This window comes from Kogia breviceps, chromosome X (assembly GCF_026419965.1).
Source record: "Kogia breviceps isolate mKogBre1 chromosome X, mKogBre1 haplotype 1, whole genome shotgun sequence".
Classification (NCBI taxonomy): Eukaryota; Metazoa; Chordata; class Mammalia; order Artiodactyla; family Physeteridae; genus Kogia; species Kogia breviceps.
The window spans coordinates 2,928,048-2,942,448 of record NC_081330.1 but is presented as its reverse complement, the minus strand read 5'-3'; the positions used below and the strand labels follow the sequence as shown (position 1 = coordinate 2,942,448).

The window sequence follows — 14,401 nt, the reverse complement described above, 5'->3', positions numbered from 1 at the left end:
CACTGCTGTGGCCTCTCCCGTCACAGAGCGCAGGCTCTGGACGCGCAGGCTCAGCGGCCATGGCTCACGGGCCCAGCCGCTCCGCGGCACGTGGGATCCTCCCGGACTGGGGCACGAACCCGCGTCCCCTGCATCGGCAGGCGGACTCTCAACCACTGCGCCACCAGGGAAGCCCGACTTCTTTGCTTTTTTGTCTAATCTCCATGAGAGTAGGAATTGTTTGTTTTGTCGGCTTCTGTAATCCCAGGTCCTAGAACAGTACGTGGCACATAGTAGCACCGTGTAAGTACCTGATGTCTCAGTGTGCTGTGGCTGCCACAACAGTCCCACAGGCTGGATGGCTTAAAGAAGAGACATTTATTTTCTCACAGATCTGAAGGCCGGAAGGCTGAGATCAAGGTGTCATCAGGGTTGGTTTATTCAGAGGCCTCACTTCTTGGCTTGTCGATGGCCGCCTTCTCCCTGCGTCCTCACATGGTCTCCCTCTGTGTATGTCTGTGTCCTAATCATCTCTTCTTATAAGGACACCAGTCAGATTGGAGTAGGACCCACACTCATGACATCGCTTTACCTTAATTGCCTCTGTAAGGTTCCTGTCTCCAAATATGGTCACATTCTGAGGGGATTAGAACTTCAACGTATGAGTTTGGGGGGATGCAATTCAGTCCAGAATACTTGCTTGATTTGTTGATCAGTGTACAGAGATGGATGGATTAAGACTCTTCTGGAGTAAGGACCAGTGTTTAGACTCAGGAATGGGGCGAAGGTCAGTGAGGACATAAGAGGATAGGGGTCAACAGGGCTTATAGGATGGTTCAATCCTGGGCTGGATGACAGTGGAGTAGAGAGTGAGGTGCCAGGATTGAATGAGGCTGGAAGAGGGTACTTCTCTCAGTCAAAGGGAGAGGCCATGTGGAGGAATTTGATGGAGTCAGTGCACTTGAGGGGTGAGGAAAGGAGAGACTGGCCAATGTTGCCAGAAAGGAGGAGGGGAGGGGTCAAAGGGTGGTGGGGTGGTTGAGACCCTGGGATGGGGCCATCAAGGATGTTAGGGATGTCCTCGATGGGCCGGGTCAACTATATACTTTGAGGGGCCCAGTGAAAAACGAAAATGCAGGTCTCTTGCTCAAAAAAGTCTTAATAATTTCAAGATGGTGACAGCAGAGGCTTGAGCCAAGCATAGGGAACCCTTGTAGGCATCTAACCGTGTCCAACTCCATAGGTCCAACAGCCATATAGCTGGTCCTGCCAGATGGGATCTGGATCGAACATGGAGACAGGTTAGAAGTTCGGATCAGGTTGGGGTGGAAGGTCTGTCCTTTTGCACTGTATTGGGAATTTTTGTTGAAATATGATCTGCCTTTTGCCATCTTTTTGTCTTATTAGCAACTGTACTGTATACTTTTTTTTTGGAGCTAGGTCTTCCCACGATGTGCTCTACACGTGTGAATTTGATGTGTGCCAAGGTGTGTTTGTTGAGATTGTCAATGTAGTGAGTAAAGAGAGGCTGCACTTTGGATGTAATGAAGATGGAGGAGAGGGAGTGAAGGTTCACAGGAAGACCAGAACATCTCTCTGGGATTCAGATTATGAAGATCTGAACTGTGCAAGTAGCCTGCGGGAGATTATACAGGAATTGTGATTTGATTGGGAAAAGAAAACGCCTCGAAGTGCACCAAACTGCCCAGTGCCTGGCCAAGGTAGAGAAACCAGTGGCCAAGCCCTTCCCATCCTGGTGCAGAGGGGGCTGTTGAGACCACAATCTAAAAGCAGAGGCGGAGGGGGGAAGTTTGCAGCCTTCCCCAGCCAGTCCTTGGGAGTACCTGTAGCCATCTTGAGGGGTGGCAGAAACCCCTCTAAGGGAGCCAAAATCTGGAGGAAGCCAAGACTCAGGCTCCCCACAGGGAGGGTGCAGGGGCCAGAGCTGCTGGTGGTGTTGGGGACAATATCTTGGTGGTAAGTTGAAGGCTGACCCCCACTCCAGCTTCTCATAGCAGCCCAGCCTCTCCTGCCTCAGCTCTGCAAACATCTACTAAGCCTACTGTGGATGAGGCTCTCTGTTGGATGCTAGGGACACTCGAAGAGGCAAGGTCTCTGGCCTCGAGATAGAAGAGGCAAGTGTGCAACACAAGTGAGCAACCAAATGAACACAACCAGCATGCGTCACACTCATATTTAAGCACCAGGAACACTTGACATGACTATATCCCATTTGCCCTCTTCCTCACCGTTTGAGGCACATACTATTATCATCACTCCTATTTGACAGACGAGGAAACTGAGATGCGGACAGGTTAAGTCACTTGCTGAGTATCAGAGAGCTGATCTGGGGTACCGCAAGAGCCAAAGCAGTACCTTGGCATCCACAGAAGCCCGCACCTTTATAGTCTCTGCAGACACAGAGCTGAGAATATAGAACAGTCAACACAGGTGGGGGTGGAGAATCCCACAAGACCTCAAGAGTAGAGATGTCATCTGAGCTGTTTGGGAAGAATGAATACAAATGCGCAGAGGCTGACGGGCGGGAGGAAAGGCATTCTGGGCAGAGAGGGAACTAGAATTAGACTGGCTTTGCTGGAGCCAGAAGCTTAGCTGGGGATGCCAGAAGGCAGTGGAAGCCATGGACCGTCACCTCGCCCTGAAAGCTACATAAAGTCATCTGTGAACTCAGTGGTTGTTAAGATCAGGAGGGGACATGGTGGTGGACCAGGAGACCCAGGAAGTCAGTTCCTGAAGAGCCTCAGACCATTTCCAATCAGGGCCCAGGATCTCGCCCTCTGATCTGAGGGTGCTTTGAAAAGATACGTAACCCCTTGGGCCCCAAAGGAGTTCCATTCTCAATCCTAGGTGAACTTGATTTTTTCTGTGGAAGCCCACCCCACAGGCCAGGGGGCCGACCCTGCTGCCTTCTTCATTGGGGAGGGCTCAGATGGTCTGTGCTGGGCAAAGAGGGCTCCTGCCGCCTTGGAAGAGCAAGCAAGCCAGGGGAGGACTCTGAGAATGGGAGGCAGGGATGGAGAGGAAAGCACCACTGGGAGTGGGGAAAGGGGAGGAAGATGGGGAGCTGGGCCCTGGCCAAGGCTGCTTTCTGCCTGCCGGGAGCTGAACTGGAAGCCGCTGGGGTGATGGAAGCTTTCCCTCCCTATTTTCCCCAAACCGAGGGTGGTGGGCAAGTTGGTATTTCTCTGCCTGGAATGGGGGGCGGAGGTAGTTCGGATGACGCCTTCCAGGCTCATCCTGTCCCCAAACACCAAATTGGGGGGGGGGGGTGCTTGTCGACTCCCGTGGTGGGCTGGGCTCCAGAAGCGCAGAGAACAAAAAGAGCCCCGAAAACCCAGCAGGCCGCACAGGGCCCCTCGTGGGAGGCTTTGACAGACCCAGAGCCTGAGCTCCCCGGGAATCGTCTTGCCCTCTCCTAGCAGTCCACTTCTTCCCGCGGTTCTCCCAGGACTAGTGTCACCCCTCTGCTACCAGCGTCTTGTCCTGTCATGCTGAACCTCCCACAGCGCGGCCTCCTGAGGGCCCCACCCCCACCCAGCGCTCCCCTTGCAGGCCCAGAAGATTCCATCCTCTCCCATTTCTGCGCGTCAAGAGTTTCCCAAGCCCATTTCTTCCACTACTTCGCTGCAGCCCCGCGAGGGCGGCAAGATGCTCCCCATTTCCCAGATTTGACCAGAGAGAAGACTGCCGTCCTGGGGCAGGGTCGGGGGGGAGGTAAGTGACGAAGCCAAGGTCACCCAGTCATTGGCTGAACGCGGCCTCGACCCGGCCCTTCTTCTGCAGGCCCGCTGGCACCCTGACGAGGAAGGCCCGGGCTGCGGGGCCCCCGCCCCTCTTCTCTCGGCTGGTAGTCGGGGGCGGGCCCGCCGGAATGACAGGTAAGCCGGGGTGGGGGACACTTGGGGGGTTGGGCTGCGCGGGGACGCCTGGCGCGCGGGCTTTGGGTGCGGCTGCCCGAGCCCGCTGCGGCGCCGGGCTTCCGAGGGCCTGCGCCCGGGGGCACGACGGGGCCCGCGCGTTCGGCCGAGGGTCCCGGGATCGCCCCGGGCCCGCCGGCCAGGCCCCGCCCCCCCGGCGGCAAGGGCGGGGGCCGGGGCGGCGCCGGCGGAGTGGGGCGCGGGCGCGCGGTGCTCGGTGCGCGCCACCGCCCCTCCGGCCCAGCTCGCCGGCCTGCCCTCCCTACCCCCTCGGCCCGCTCTCGTCGCCCCCCATTCCTTCTCCTCTCCTCGGCCCGGCGGCCCGGCGCGCGGTGCGGCGCGACGATCGCGGCCTGGCGACCGGGGCGCGGTGGTCGTGGCGCTCGAGGGTGGCGCGCAAGGCGCGGGGCGCGAGGCCAGACCTGGCGCGGCGGGGTGTGGGGGGCGGGCAGCGGCGGAGCCCCCAGAGGAGAGCAGGGCCAGGGGGGTACCGAGGTATGGGTAGGGCCTGGGCGTCCGGCTGCGAGGGGCGGGAGCGCCAGGCGCATTTCGGCCCCGGCCGGGCTGAGCCACGGGGCGCCCGGGGCGGTGGGAGGGCAGCGGGGCGGGGAGGGAGGGTGGGAGGAGACGGCTGGGCCGGGCCGGGCCGGGGGGCTTGGCCGACGGGGAGCAGGTGGGCGGGGACAGGGGCCCTGCTGGAAGAGGCGCAGCAGCGAGGTGGCGGGCTGCGTGCGCAAACAGGGCTGCCGCCTCCTGGGCCCGGAGAACGGTGAGGCCGCTGGGGTCGAGCTCCCCAGCCCCGAGGGCACGGTGCCGCGTCCAGGGCCCCTGAGCCGGGCTCTGGGCCCTATTGGGGGAGGATCTGGAGGCCCGGCCGGGCCAGGGCGCTGGGGGTTCACCAGCAGACCCAGTTGCTGGGCCAGAAGCAGGAGTTCTTGGGCAGGGCGCTGGTGGCGGGCACTGGTGGCGGGCGACGGTGGGCGAGGACGGGCACTTTCAGGGGGACGAGGAGGGCCCAGAATTTGAGTTGGAGCGTAATTTGGGAGTTCCGTGTCATCGGGTGGGTTGATGAGTCATGAGATTTGGAGATCACAGAAGCCTTTCCTAGTGATCAGTTCTGAGTGAGGGAAATGAAAAGGGCTGGGATTTGGAGAAACGTTTTTGAGGCCACGTCTTGGGACACTGGATCCTCAGAAGGCCGCCAGTCCCCATGCGAGGGACTTTGGGAGTGATGTCCCAGAGTGGTGGGACGGGGCAGCTGCAGCCTGGCCGGGGGTGGGGGGGGGCGGGTTAAGGAAGGTCTTTGTGGTGGCCAGTCCCTGCCTTCCTTCCTTTCCAGGCCGTCAGGATTCAGCTGTGTTCCTGTGGGGAGTGGGTTAAAAATTCCTCCGGCTTCCACTCAGCTTTACAGTATCCACCAGGGGCAGGAGGGACATATACATGCGTGACTGCAGCAGTATTCTCTGTCGTGGAGCCCTCGCGCTTCCTCACTGTTGCCATAGTAACGGCCTATTGATGGTGTATTTATAGGGGAAGAAGCAGGCGCTAAATTTTGGGGAAGGAGGGGGAGGAGGCCTCAGGGCAGCAGCAGTAGCGAGGGTGGCCACAGAATTGTTAATGGAGGAGTTCCTGGCATGTCTGAAGCTTAAAAATGAACTAATGACTTATGCAGGTGTCAGGATAACACAGTTTGGCCTATGACACGTGTGGGTGCGCATATGCACCACAGTCGGGTGGGTTTGGGATCAGACACAGCTATATGGACGGTGTTACGTAATTTCTCCAGAGAAAAACATCTAGATGCAGTTCTCATTGATAAGCAATGAAACATGGATTTTTTTTCTGTCGTCACTTATTATTAAAGCTCATTCTTTTCAAACCCTGACACAACAGCTCCATTTTTCTTCAATCAAAAACCTTGCTGTTAGGCATGCCACGCCCACACCCTAGACACGTGACTGGCATTGGCCTTAGGGGAACCTCAGAGGTCCATAATAGAAGCCGGATTTTGAGATAATATTACATCTTCTCTCTTATAAACAATCACTTGGGGTCAACTTTCCTCACAATGGCAGGCCCATCTGTTGACAAATTCCCACGCTGATAGTTTTGGGTGGGATTGTAGGGTGCAAATGAGAAAGGCTCCCTTAACACGGTGTTTCCAAGGACGGATGTTGCGTTTGCTATTTTTCCTTGAGTTTTACTTTTATTTATGATTAATATTCTACCCGTTTGCCAAAAGGATTAGAGGGTATATTTTAAATATACATGAGATTGAAAACATAAGTAGAAAAGTGGATACCGTGTCACAGGGGAGAACGCATAAGTGTTTAACAGCTGGGCTTCCAGGGCGCCTGTCCTTCCCGGTTAATGTTGATACTGAACTTCCTGGCAGCCTAGGCAAAAAGGGTTCCACCGTTCCTGTGTCTTACATCCAGTTAGGCATAAAACCAGAGCTTCTGCTTGGGAGGGGAGCAGTGGGGTGATTGCTCCCAGATGTGGACGGCTTGGCCAGTGCTCTGGAATATGTGCATGAGTGGGAGTGTACGTTGCAGGGGAGGCCCTGGTTGACATACTGGCCGGATAATTCCTGAGCTTTCACATGATAGTTCCCATTAGAGGCAACAGTCTCGTCTGGCTCGCGGCTCAGTTTTGTGCACGTCAATTAATGTCTAGGTCCTCTGCTGCCGTGTTATTTACTGCAAAGAGAAGAGAGATGAGTCTGTTTCAGGAGATCCTTGCCACCCTGTCTGTGGCAGATGAACACAGCAGGTCATCTGGGCTCCGGCCGTGACTTTGGAGATGGCTGCTGTTGCCCCTTGTCTCTGAGGTCTTTTCCAGCGCAAAAGTGCAGAGGTTCATCGAGGAGAGTGAGGAAGGCGGAACCGCAGCCTGTAGGAGTTTTTCTTTTTTGAAAGAAAACACTCAACCCTTAGGTCTAGACTCTCTGAGTGTGTTCTTGGAAAAGAATGAGAGCGGCGGGGCTGTAAGTGGCTGCGCAGAAGATGATGTGCCCCGTGGGGTGCTGCTTTGCCCTTTGACCCGGCCAGCGTGGGTGGGAGTCACATCCCAGGACCAAGAGGGTGCCCTGTGGGTTTCAGGGTGTGATTTCACCATGACTCTGCTTTTCTCCTTTGTCAGGGAAGTGAGACACTGGATCTGAGGGAGCGCCATGGCAGGTGAGTTTTTCCGGGCCCAGGCCGAGGGGGAGAAGAGCCATGCCTAGGGCTTTTCCTGTGGCCCCTGTCCAATTGGCTGGCTCACATCTTTACCCTCTCAACTCTTTGGCTCCCTTCTGGAGAGGCCACTCTGAGAGAAACGAATATGGCGGGCCATGGGGCCTGGGGAGGGGCGCCCGCCTAGATTCTCCATCCAGACCCTGCTGCCCGCCTTCCCAGAGGCATTCTCCGGTTCACGTGCACCCAGTCTCCCGATCTACCGCAGCCTGGCTTTGTAACCAGACTGTCTGGGGCAAGACGATCGATGCCAGGCCGCCTGACGGCACAGGTGTCCGAGGGACACCACCCTGGCGGCGTCTTCTGGGGCTCTTTGGTGTCGGTTACAGCGTCAGCCTCAGAGGGGAATACATTCTTATGATAAGGGCCCTGATTTTCTCTTTTTGAGCCGAGGCAGGAGATACTAGGTACTTTTTCACTGAAACACTCAAAATCTGTCCTGTCCATGGTTCCCACGCAGCACACACTTCTCTCTCGGGAGGGCCCCGTTTTCCTCCAGAGCCTTGTCGGGTCCGTGGTGTTCTAGGCAGATACACCGTGGCATCACAGAAAGTCAGCCCTTGCGGCCCTTTTACGTGTCTGGGGCGGTGTGCTGCCTGCTGCCTCTGTCTTGCTTCCCTCCATAATGGCGCCTCTGTGCCTGGGCCGAGTCCGGTGGGCAGGAGCCTCTGGGCCCCGCTGCATTCCAGAGCTCAGCGTGACTCTCTCCTCAGTGTTTCTGGAGGCCAAGAATGCCCATTCGGTCCTGAAACGGTTCCCTCGTGCCAATGAATTCCTGGAGGAGCTGCGCCAGGGGACCATCGAGCGGGAGTGCATGGAGGAGATCTGCAGCTACGAGGAGGTCAAGGAGGTGTTTGAGGACAAGGAGAAAACGGCACGTACCGCCCTGGGCCTGGGTGCTGGGGGCACAGTTATAGCCTCAGGAATAAGCAGAGTGCGCCCTGGGGATCCCAGGCGAATTGGGAGCGACGAAGGGAAGCCAGCCGAGCCCAGGCCGGGGCCACCAGGACCGCAGAAGAGTCCCATCTGCCTGACTCTGGGGGCTTCCTGACTTGTCCTCGGGGCATTCCGCAGCCTCTTTGATGGCTCTCAGAGGCTAGTCACACAGGGCAGGGCGGGGGCAGCCGCGGACCAGACCCGCTGAAGGGCTCTGAGCTCCATCTGGGATACGAGAGCTTGCGTGTAAGTGTCAGCCGCCTTCCTCCTTCTTTTGCAGATGGAGTTCTGGAAAGGGTACCCGAATGCAGTCTATTCAGTCCGAGACCCTGCGCAGAGCTCAGATGCCATGTACGTGGTGGTGCCCCTTCTGGGGGTGGCGTTGTTGATCGTCATCGCCTTGTTCATCATCTGGAGGTGCCAGCTGCAGAAGGCCACCCGTCATCACCCCTCGTATGCTCAGAACCGGTACTTGGCGAGTCGCGCGGGGCACAGCCTGCCCCGGGTCATGGTCTACCGGGGCACCGTGCACAGCCAGGGGGAGCCCTCTGGGCACCGGGAGACAGGGAGCCCCCCGCAGGTGGTGCTGGGGCCTAGCCGCGGGGGTAGGGCCACGGTCCGCCTCGAGAGCACCCTCTACCTTCCCGAGCTGTCTCTCTCCAGGCTGTCCAGTGCCACCCCTCCCCCGTCCTACGAGGAGGTGACTGCCCCCCAGGAGAGCAGCAGTGACGAAGCGAGCGTCTCTTACAGTGACCCCCCCCCAAAGTATGAGGAGATAGTGGCCGCCAACCCTGACTCAGACAAGTAATAGAGGACTCGTGTCCTGGCCAGCGTGAAAGCCCCGTTCAGGGGCCTCCTGTTTTCTTTTTAACTTTTTTAAGACTGTGCCACCACGAAACAGCCTTAGCCTCCTTGTTGCCAAATAATTTCCTAGCCGTGGATGTGTCGGAAGTGGGTTGTGTCAGAGACAGGTGGAGGGGGAGAGCCACAGGCCAGAGAGCCCAGCTCTTCCAGAAGCCCTCACGCCCCCGCCGTCCCGGCCTCCTGTCCGGGACTGGCTTCTCTTATGCCAAAGGAATCACCCCCGTTGAATTGACTGTGGCCACAATGTCCACAGGCTCGGGCCCGGGGGCCACGCAGCTGGCCGGAGGCCTGTTTGCCTGAAGCCTCGCCACACAGGTGAGGGAGAGAAGCCAGCCCTTCAAGCGCCCTTTTCCCTCACTAGCCCTGTGCTTCCCGTCCTTGCTCACGTTGGACAAGGACAGGGACACAACAGAAGCAAGAAGAGTAATGACACAACAAAGCAAGACGATATCACCTGGGCCGCTCCTAGGGGTTCAAGGGGAATCAGTCACGCAGATCATCGGGGACGCTCCCCTCCCCCGACCCTCACCCCACACTCCCGACCAGGTTGGGAGGGACGTCCGGAGGCACCTGGCAGGAGGCCGGACGGGCTGTGTGAAGGAGGAGGGGCAGGGCCTGGCCGACAGAGCTATACCCCCTTCAGACCGGGGGGCGTTGCCATCTAGAGGGCAGCTCTGATCCTACTGTGTTTGGCCTCCCCCAGACCCTGGCTCTCCAGGCACGCGTACCAGCTGTGCTCAAGCCACTACCCGTCGGCTCGAGCCCTTATCATAGCCTCGGGGAAAACGGACGGCCGCTGACCCTGCCTGTGGAGCCCATGGCCCTTGACCGGGCGGGGTCCAGGCTGGGGCCGAGAGCTGAAGTTTTCTCCTTGTGAAGTCGGCCCCGTGGCATGATTAAACCCACAAGCTGGGCTTCCTGGGCGCTGTGCTCTCTGGCTGTGAACTTTTAGGCTACTGCCCTTTCGGTGAGTAGGTGTGTTGAGATGACCTTGAATTTCAGATGGCTGATTTCTTCTTAATGATGGTGCCCACCTGGGGAGAAGATCCCAAAGCGTCCCTTTCTAGAAATTTCTCTGTGGGGGAGATGGGGAAGCTCGTGCCCGGGGGTTGACGGCCCATCCGTGATTTGCTCTGTCATTAGCAGATGCTGGTCCACTGTTAGTAACCCCTTTCTGTGGCCCAGGAGCTGCCCGCCTCTCCATTTCAGCGAGGCTCCGAGCCGCAGCGGGGCAGGGGTGGCCCGCCCTCTCACCGTCACTGACCGCGCGAAAGACACTGTCAGTACTGCCTCCCTACTTCGCCGTCTTCATCCTCCTGGCCTCAGCACCAAACCGTTTTTCCTCTGTGGTGCTTTAAAAAATGTAGCAAATTTTTGTGGGGCCCCAAAGAGTGCACAGCCAGGGTGTATTGGCAACCACAGCAGTTTAAAACCCACTGAGAAGACAAGCTTCTCTCTGTCTAAACAGCTCTCCAAGGCAGGCCTCAGGCCTCATTCTTTGAATGCCGCCCGCCCTGCCTAGAGGCCACAGATGACTTCTGGAGGCCCCTCCAGTCCTGGGCACTCACCCAGGAACATGCTTCAAACGAGGAGGCTTTGTGTTCTTACCCCAGCGAGGCCACCGGCTTGGACAACACAGCCCTGTGGCCGGGGTTTTCCATCCTTACCCCTACCTCACAGGCCTCCTGGAGGCTGACTGAGCTCATGCCTGTGCAGTGCTTGAGACACCGGGAGGCCAGTGCAGTTTTCCCTTAGGAAGATTCTTCTAGAAATAGGTAGGGTATAAGGGACCAGTTCTAGCGGAGGCCTTTGTAGGACTCTGAGCTTGAGTCTCAACCTGGGGGGGCGGGGGTCAGTCTCCTGCGAGTTGGACCGTTCTGCACCCCTGCTCCCCTGCCCCGAGAGCTCCCTGATGCCAGAGGTGCTGACCACGTGGCATTCCACCTTTCCTTCCTTCCTCTTTTCCTCCCTCTGGGCCTCCAGCACCGCACTCCTGCCCTTTCTCACAGAGGCATTTGGGCCCTAGAAAGCCCCTGCTTTGTCCACGAGGGATGCCTGGGTCCATCCTATTCAGCCATGTTGGAGGACCCGGGGCAGCCTGAGGCTCCGGGGCCGGTCCCTGCCATCCAGCCTTTCCTCGGGGGCCGTGCCTGCGTGTGAGCCGGGGGCACGGGCGAGAGCCAGGCGTGGGCCCCACTCCCCAGAGCCAGAGGGCGGTTGCCCGGGACGGCCTGCTCCCTTGGGCCCCCGTCGAGCCCCTCTCTGCTGAGCTGCTTGCTGTTTGCAGCCGGCTGGAGGTGGCAGTGGCTGAGATGCAGGAGCCCGGCCCGTTGGAGGGCGGCCTGCATCGTGCAGGCGCCGAGCTCTCCGGTTCAGGTGCTTCGCAGCGTTCTTCCACGTGGGACGTTTTCCGCAGTACATCATAGAAAAAAAGATTGTACGGTACACCACGGTCATAACTCCTCGCGGTGCACCTTGGCTTTTACGAACGCCCTGTACATATCTTTTCAAACTCTGTCTTTGTATGGATGTTGATTTGATACAGCGCTTAATCTGCAGCAGCCACATTTGCATTGTTTTTGGATGTGTGTGTGTGTGTGTGTGTGTGTGTGTATACACGTGTGCACGTTGCCTTTTCTCACATGCTGATCTGAAACAATAGCTGGCTTGTGGCTATATTTGTACCAGGAGGGTTCCGGTCTGAAGGGAGGAATGTCACCTCCCAGGGCTAGGCAGCCTGAGGACAGGACCCTGAGTCAGGAAAGCCGAGATTAGCTGTCCGAGCGAGCCTGCCAGAGTTGCCACCTTCTACCCTCCCTTCACAAAAGGTTTTGGATGAAGATGAAGCAGCTCTATCCTGTGAGCCTCCCCACTGTGGGACCCCCCCCCCCACGCCCTTTTGGAGCAGTGCCCCCAGCCTTGGCTCCTGTTCCGTGTGTATCAGCTGCGGGAGGAAATCTGAGCACACACTCCTGGGCCTTTTTGGTTTTTATTTTTCTTTTTGGTGGAAAGACGTGTGACTGTGGACTTTGGGAATGGCAGGGCTGGTTATTTCGATAATTTTCACTTAAAAAAAAATAGAAAAGGCTTCGACGAATCCCTTGGAACGTGACCGTCACATGTTTTCAACCCAAATCTTTTCAAGACTTTCAAACAAGCATCACAATCTTGTCCCCCGTCACTTGGGGGTTTTTCAAAACGAAAGCACAACAGGAAGTGGAGCGCGCGGGTGCCCGGCTGACGGACACGCAACACTGCGCCGTCTGACCCCGAGGCCAGGGCCCTCCTCTTCCACTTGCGAATCCCACCGCCACCAGTGTGAATTCCTTAGGGTGCTTCGGAAAATAGGAATCTGCCCAATTTGTTGGACTTTGTGTTTTTGGTAGCTTGAAGATGACGGATCCGGGTCAGGAAAGCATCTTTTTGCTAAGGAGTTGGAGCCAGATGGTTCTTCTCTGGCTGGGGGTTGATCTTTTCACAACCAAATGGCATCCCGCAAGAAGAACTGAAAACAACACTGCCTCTAGATTGTTCCTTTGTCTGAGAGAGAGAGAGAGAGAGAGAGAGAGAGGGAGAGAGGGAGATTATTAAGAGAAGCTCTCTTACCTACACTCTCTGTTTCTAGGAGTGTACGTGTGTGTGCCATGTGTCATGTGTGTGCCCTCACGTTCAAGGCCGAGATGGAGAGCTGGGCAGCCAAGCTGCTGTCTAGGCTGCTTTTCAGCTCGACAAGAACGCAGCTCCGTCTCAGCATTGCACCGATTCAGAGCCAAGCACATCCTCCCCACTGAACTCTACTCATACTAATCAGTATAATTAGCTAATTTAAAAGTACTTTAATCAGACTGCCTGCAACTATGGTAAAAGCCCATTAATTCGAAGCCCACTGATTCGAAACTGAGAGAAAATCAAAACTTAAGAGAATTCGTGGTCTCTGCGATTCTCACTCCGTAGAAATATTCAAGATGTTCTTCCCTTCAGGTAGTTTTCGGGGTCACACGTGTAAGAGGGATCTAGTTTCAAATGAGCACCTTTTTCAGATAAAAGGCTCAAGATATTACGGACCCCTTCACCGTGCCTTCGGCAGGTGTCATTTGTCGGGCTCTTCGTGTACAAGATGATCTCTGGTTCTCTCTCTACTGTGGGAATGTTGGGTATGGCAGCTTTTTCATTCTCCTCCTTTATTTGCTCTATGAATATATATATATATCTTGCTAAATCGTCTGTAAAGCAGATGTTTCGCTCTAAGACCGGCCGCTCCCATCCTTCGCCCCCAAATATTCAAACGTATCGAGCTTTTCCTTTCACAGGCTGTGGGCGGTGAGTCTCTCTGGAGCAAGAATTTTCCTGACAAAGATACCCTAACAGCGCGGCACACCCCCTCGGGCTCAGTGCCTCAACAGTTGTCTAACTGTACTGAGCTATGTGACCGTTGCCCAGTGCCTGCCCTTCGCCCGCCCCCAGCCCAAGTTATTAACGCAGATATTCAAGATTGGGACAAATCGCACAGCTGCTAATGCCTCCCAATCTGTCTCCCCTTACGGATGCCACTTTCCCAGGCCTGAACACACCTGCTCTTTCACTCCGCGCTCGTGAATTTGTGACAGTGGAAACCCTGATATGTGCAACTGAGCTTATAGACAAGATTACTGTGAAATGGATTAATTCTGGTACCGCTCTAAACTGTGCTTGTAATTCATGTGTTGACCCGTGTCAGCTGGGAAATCTGTACATTCAGTGATATGTCAGGATTTCACTGGAGCCTGGGGGCAACAAACAAACGTACTTCTGATCTCCTTCTCTCTCTCTCTCTCTTTGTAATTGTTGGGTTTAGCTGTTAAGTTTGTCTCTTTCTGTACCAGAAGGCAATGAATAATAATAAAGAGCCAATGGCATTCATCTGTGTTCTGTCCTCACCCATCTTGGATCCCTGCTGACTCTCAAACTTCCATGGGACATGGATGGTTGTGGGCCACACTTGTTTTTCCAAAAGTCAGGCTGTAGATAAGGAAACAGCCCAAACCAGTTTAGAAGCGGGAAGCAGAGATGTCCTGGGTCCTAAAGTTTGCCTCATACGTGTAAGATGATCTGCTGATCCATCCCGCTGGGATGAGGTTAGTAAGGTCTGTCACAAATCATGTTAACAAGTTCCCTGTCACCTGATCCCTGGTTACTAATAGAGGTGTCCTTTACTAGAAAAGATGTCCTGCTTGGTTTCAGCGCTGGGGGAGGGGTGGGAGGGAGAAATTCCTCTGTGCCCTACATAGGTGGGACATAATACTCAGGTTTTGCCCTGGCTCAGCTTCCTGAATTCTGAGGATGGCAGGAGTCCAAGACTGTCCAGAGGGCAATGATGCCTTAGCCCCCCCCCCCAGCCCCCGGAGGAAGTGTGGTCTTAGCTCCGAGCACTCGCAGCTGTTGGTGCAACTTGCTTGTTGGTGCTCATCC

At 56.3% G+C, this 14,401-nt stretch overlaps 1 protein-coding gene across 5 annotated transcripts; it reads left to right on the top strand.

Annotated features, from left to right (window-relative positions):
* The first annotated feature begins 3,541 nt into the window (after positions 1-3,541).
* Positions 3,542-13,852, top strand: PRRG3 (proline rich and Gla domain 3). Of its 5 annotated transcripts, none has more exons than XM_059050525.2 (4): positions 3,542-3,878; positions 7,059-7,096; positions 7,867-8,027; positions 8,370-13,852. In XM_059050525.2, the coding sequence occupies exons 2-4, from the start codon at positions 7,090-7,092 to the stop codon at positions 8,895-8,897; spliced, it is 696 nt and encodes a 231-aa protein (XP_058906508.1). In that variant the 5' UTR covers positions 3,542-3,878; positions 7,059-7,089; the 3' UTR covers positions 8,898-13,852. The 5 variants fall into 5 exon arrangements, with proteins under 5 accessions (XP_058906508.1, XP_058906507.1, XP_058906506.1 ...); XM_059050524.2 differs by lacking the exon at positions 3,542-3,878 and adding an exon at positions 4,357-4,412; XM_059050523.2 differs by lacking the exon at positions 3,542-3,878 and adding an exon at positions 4,612-4,686.
* The last annotated feature ends 549 nt before the right edge of the window (positions 13,853-14,401 follow it).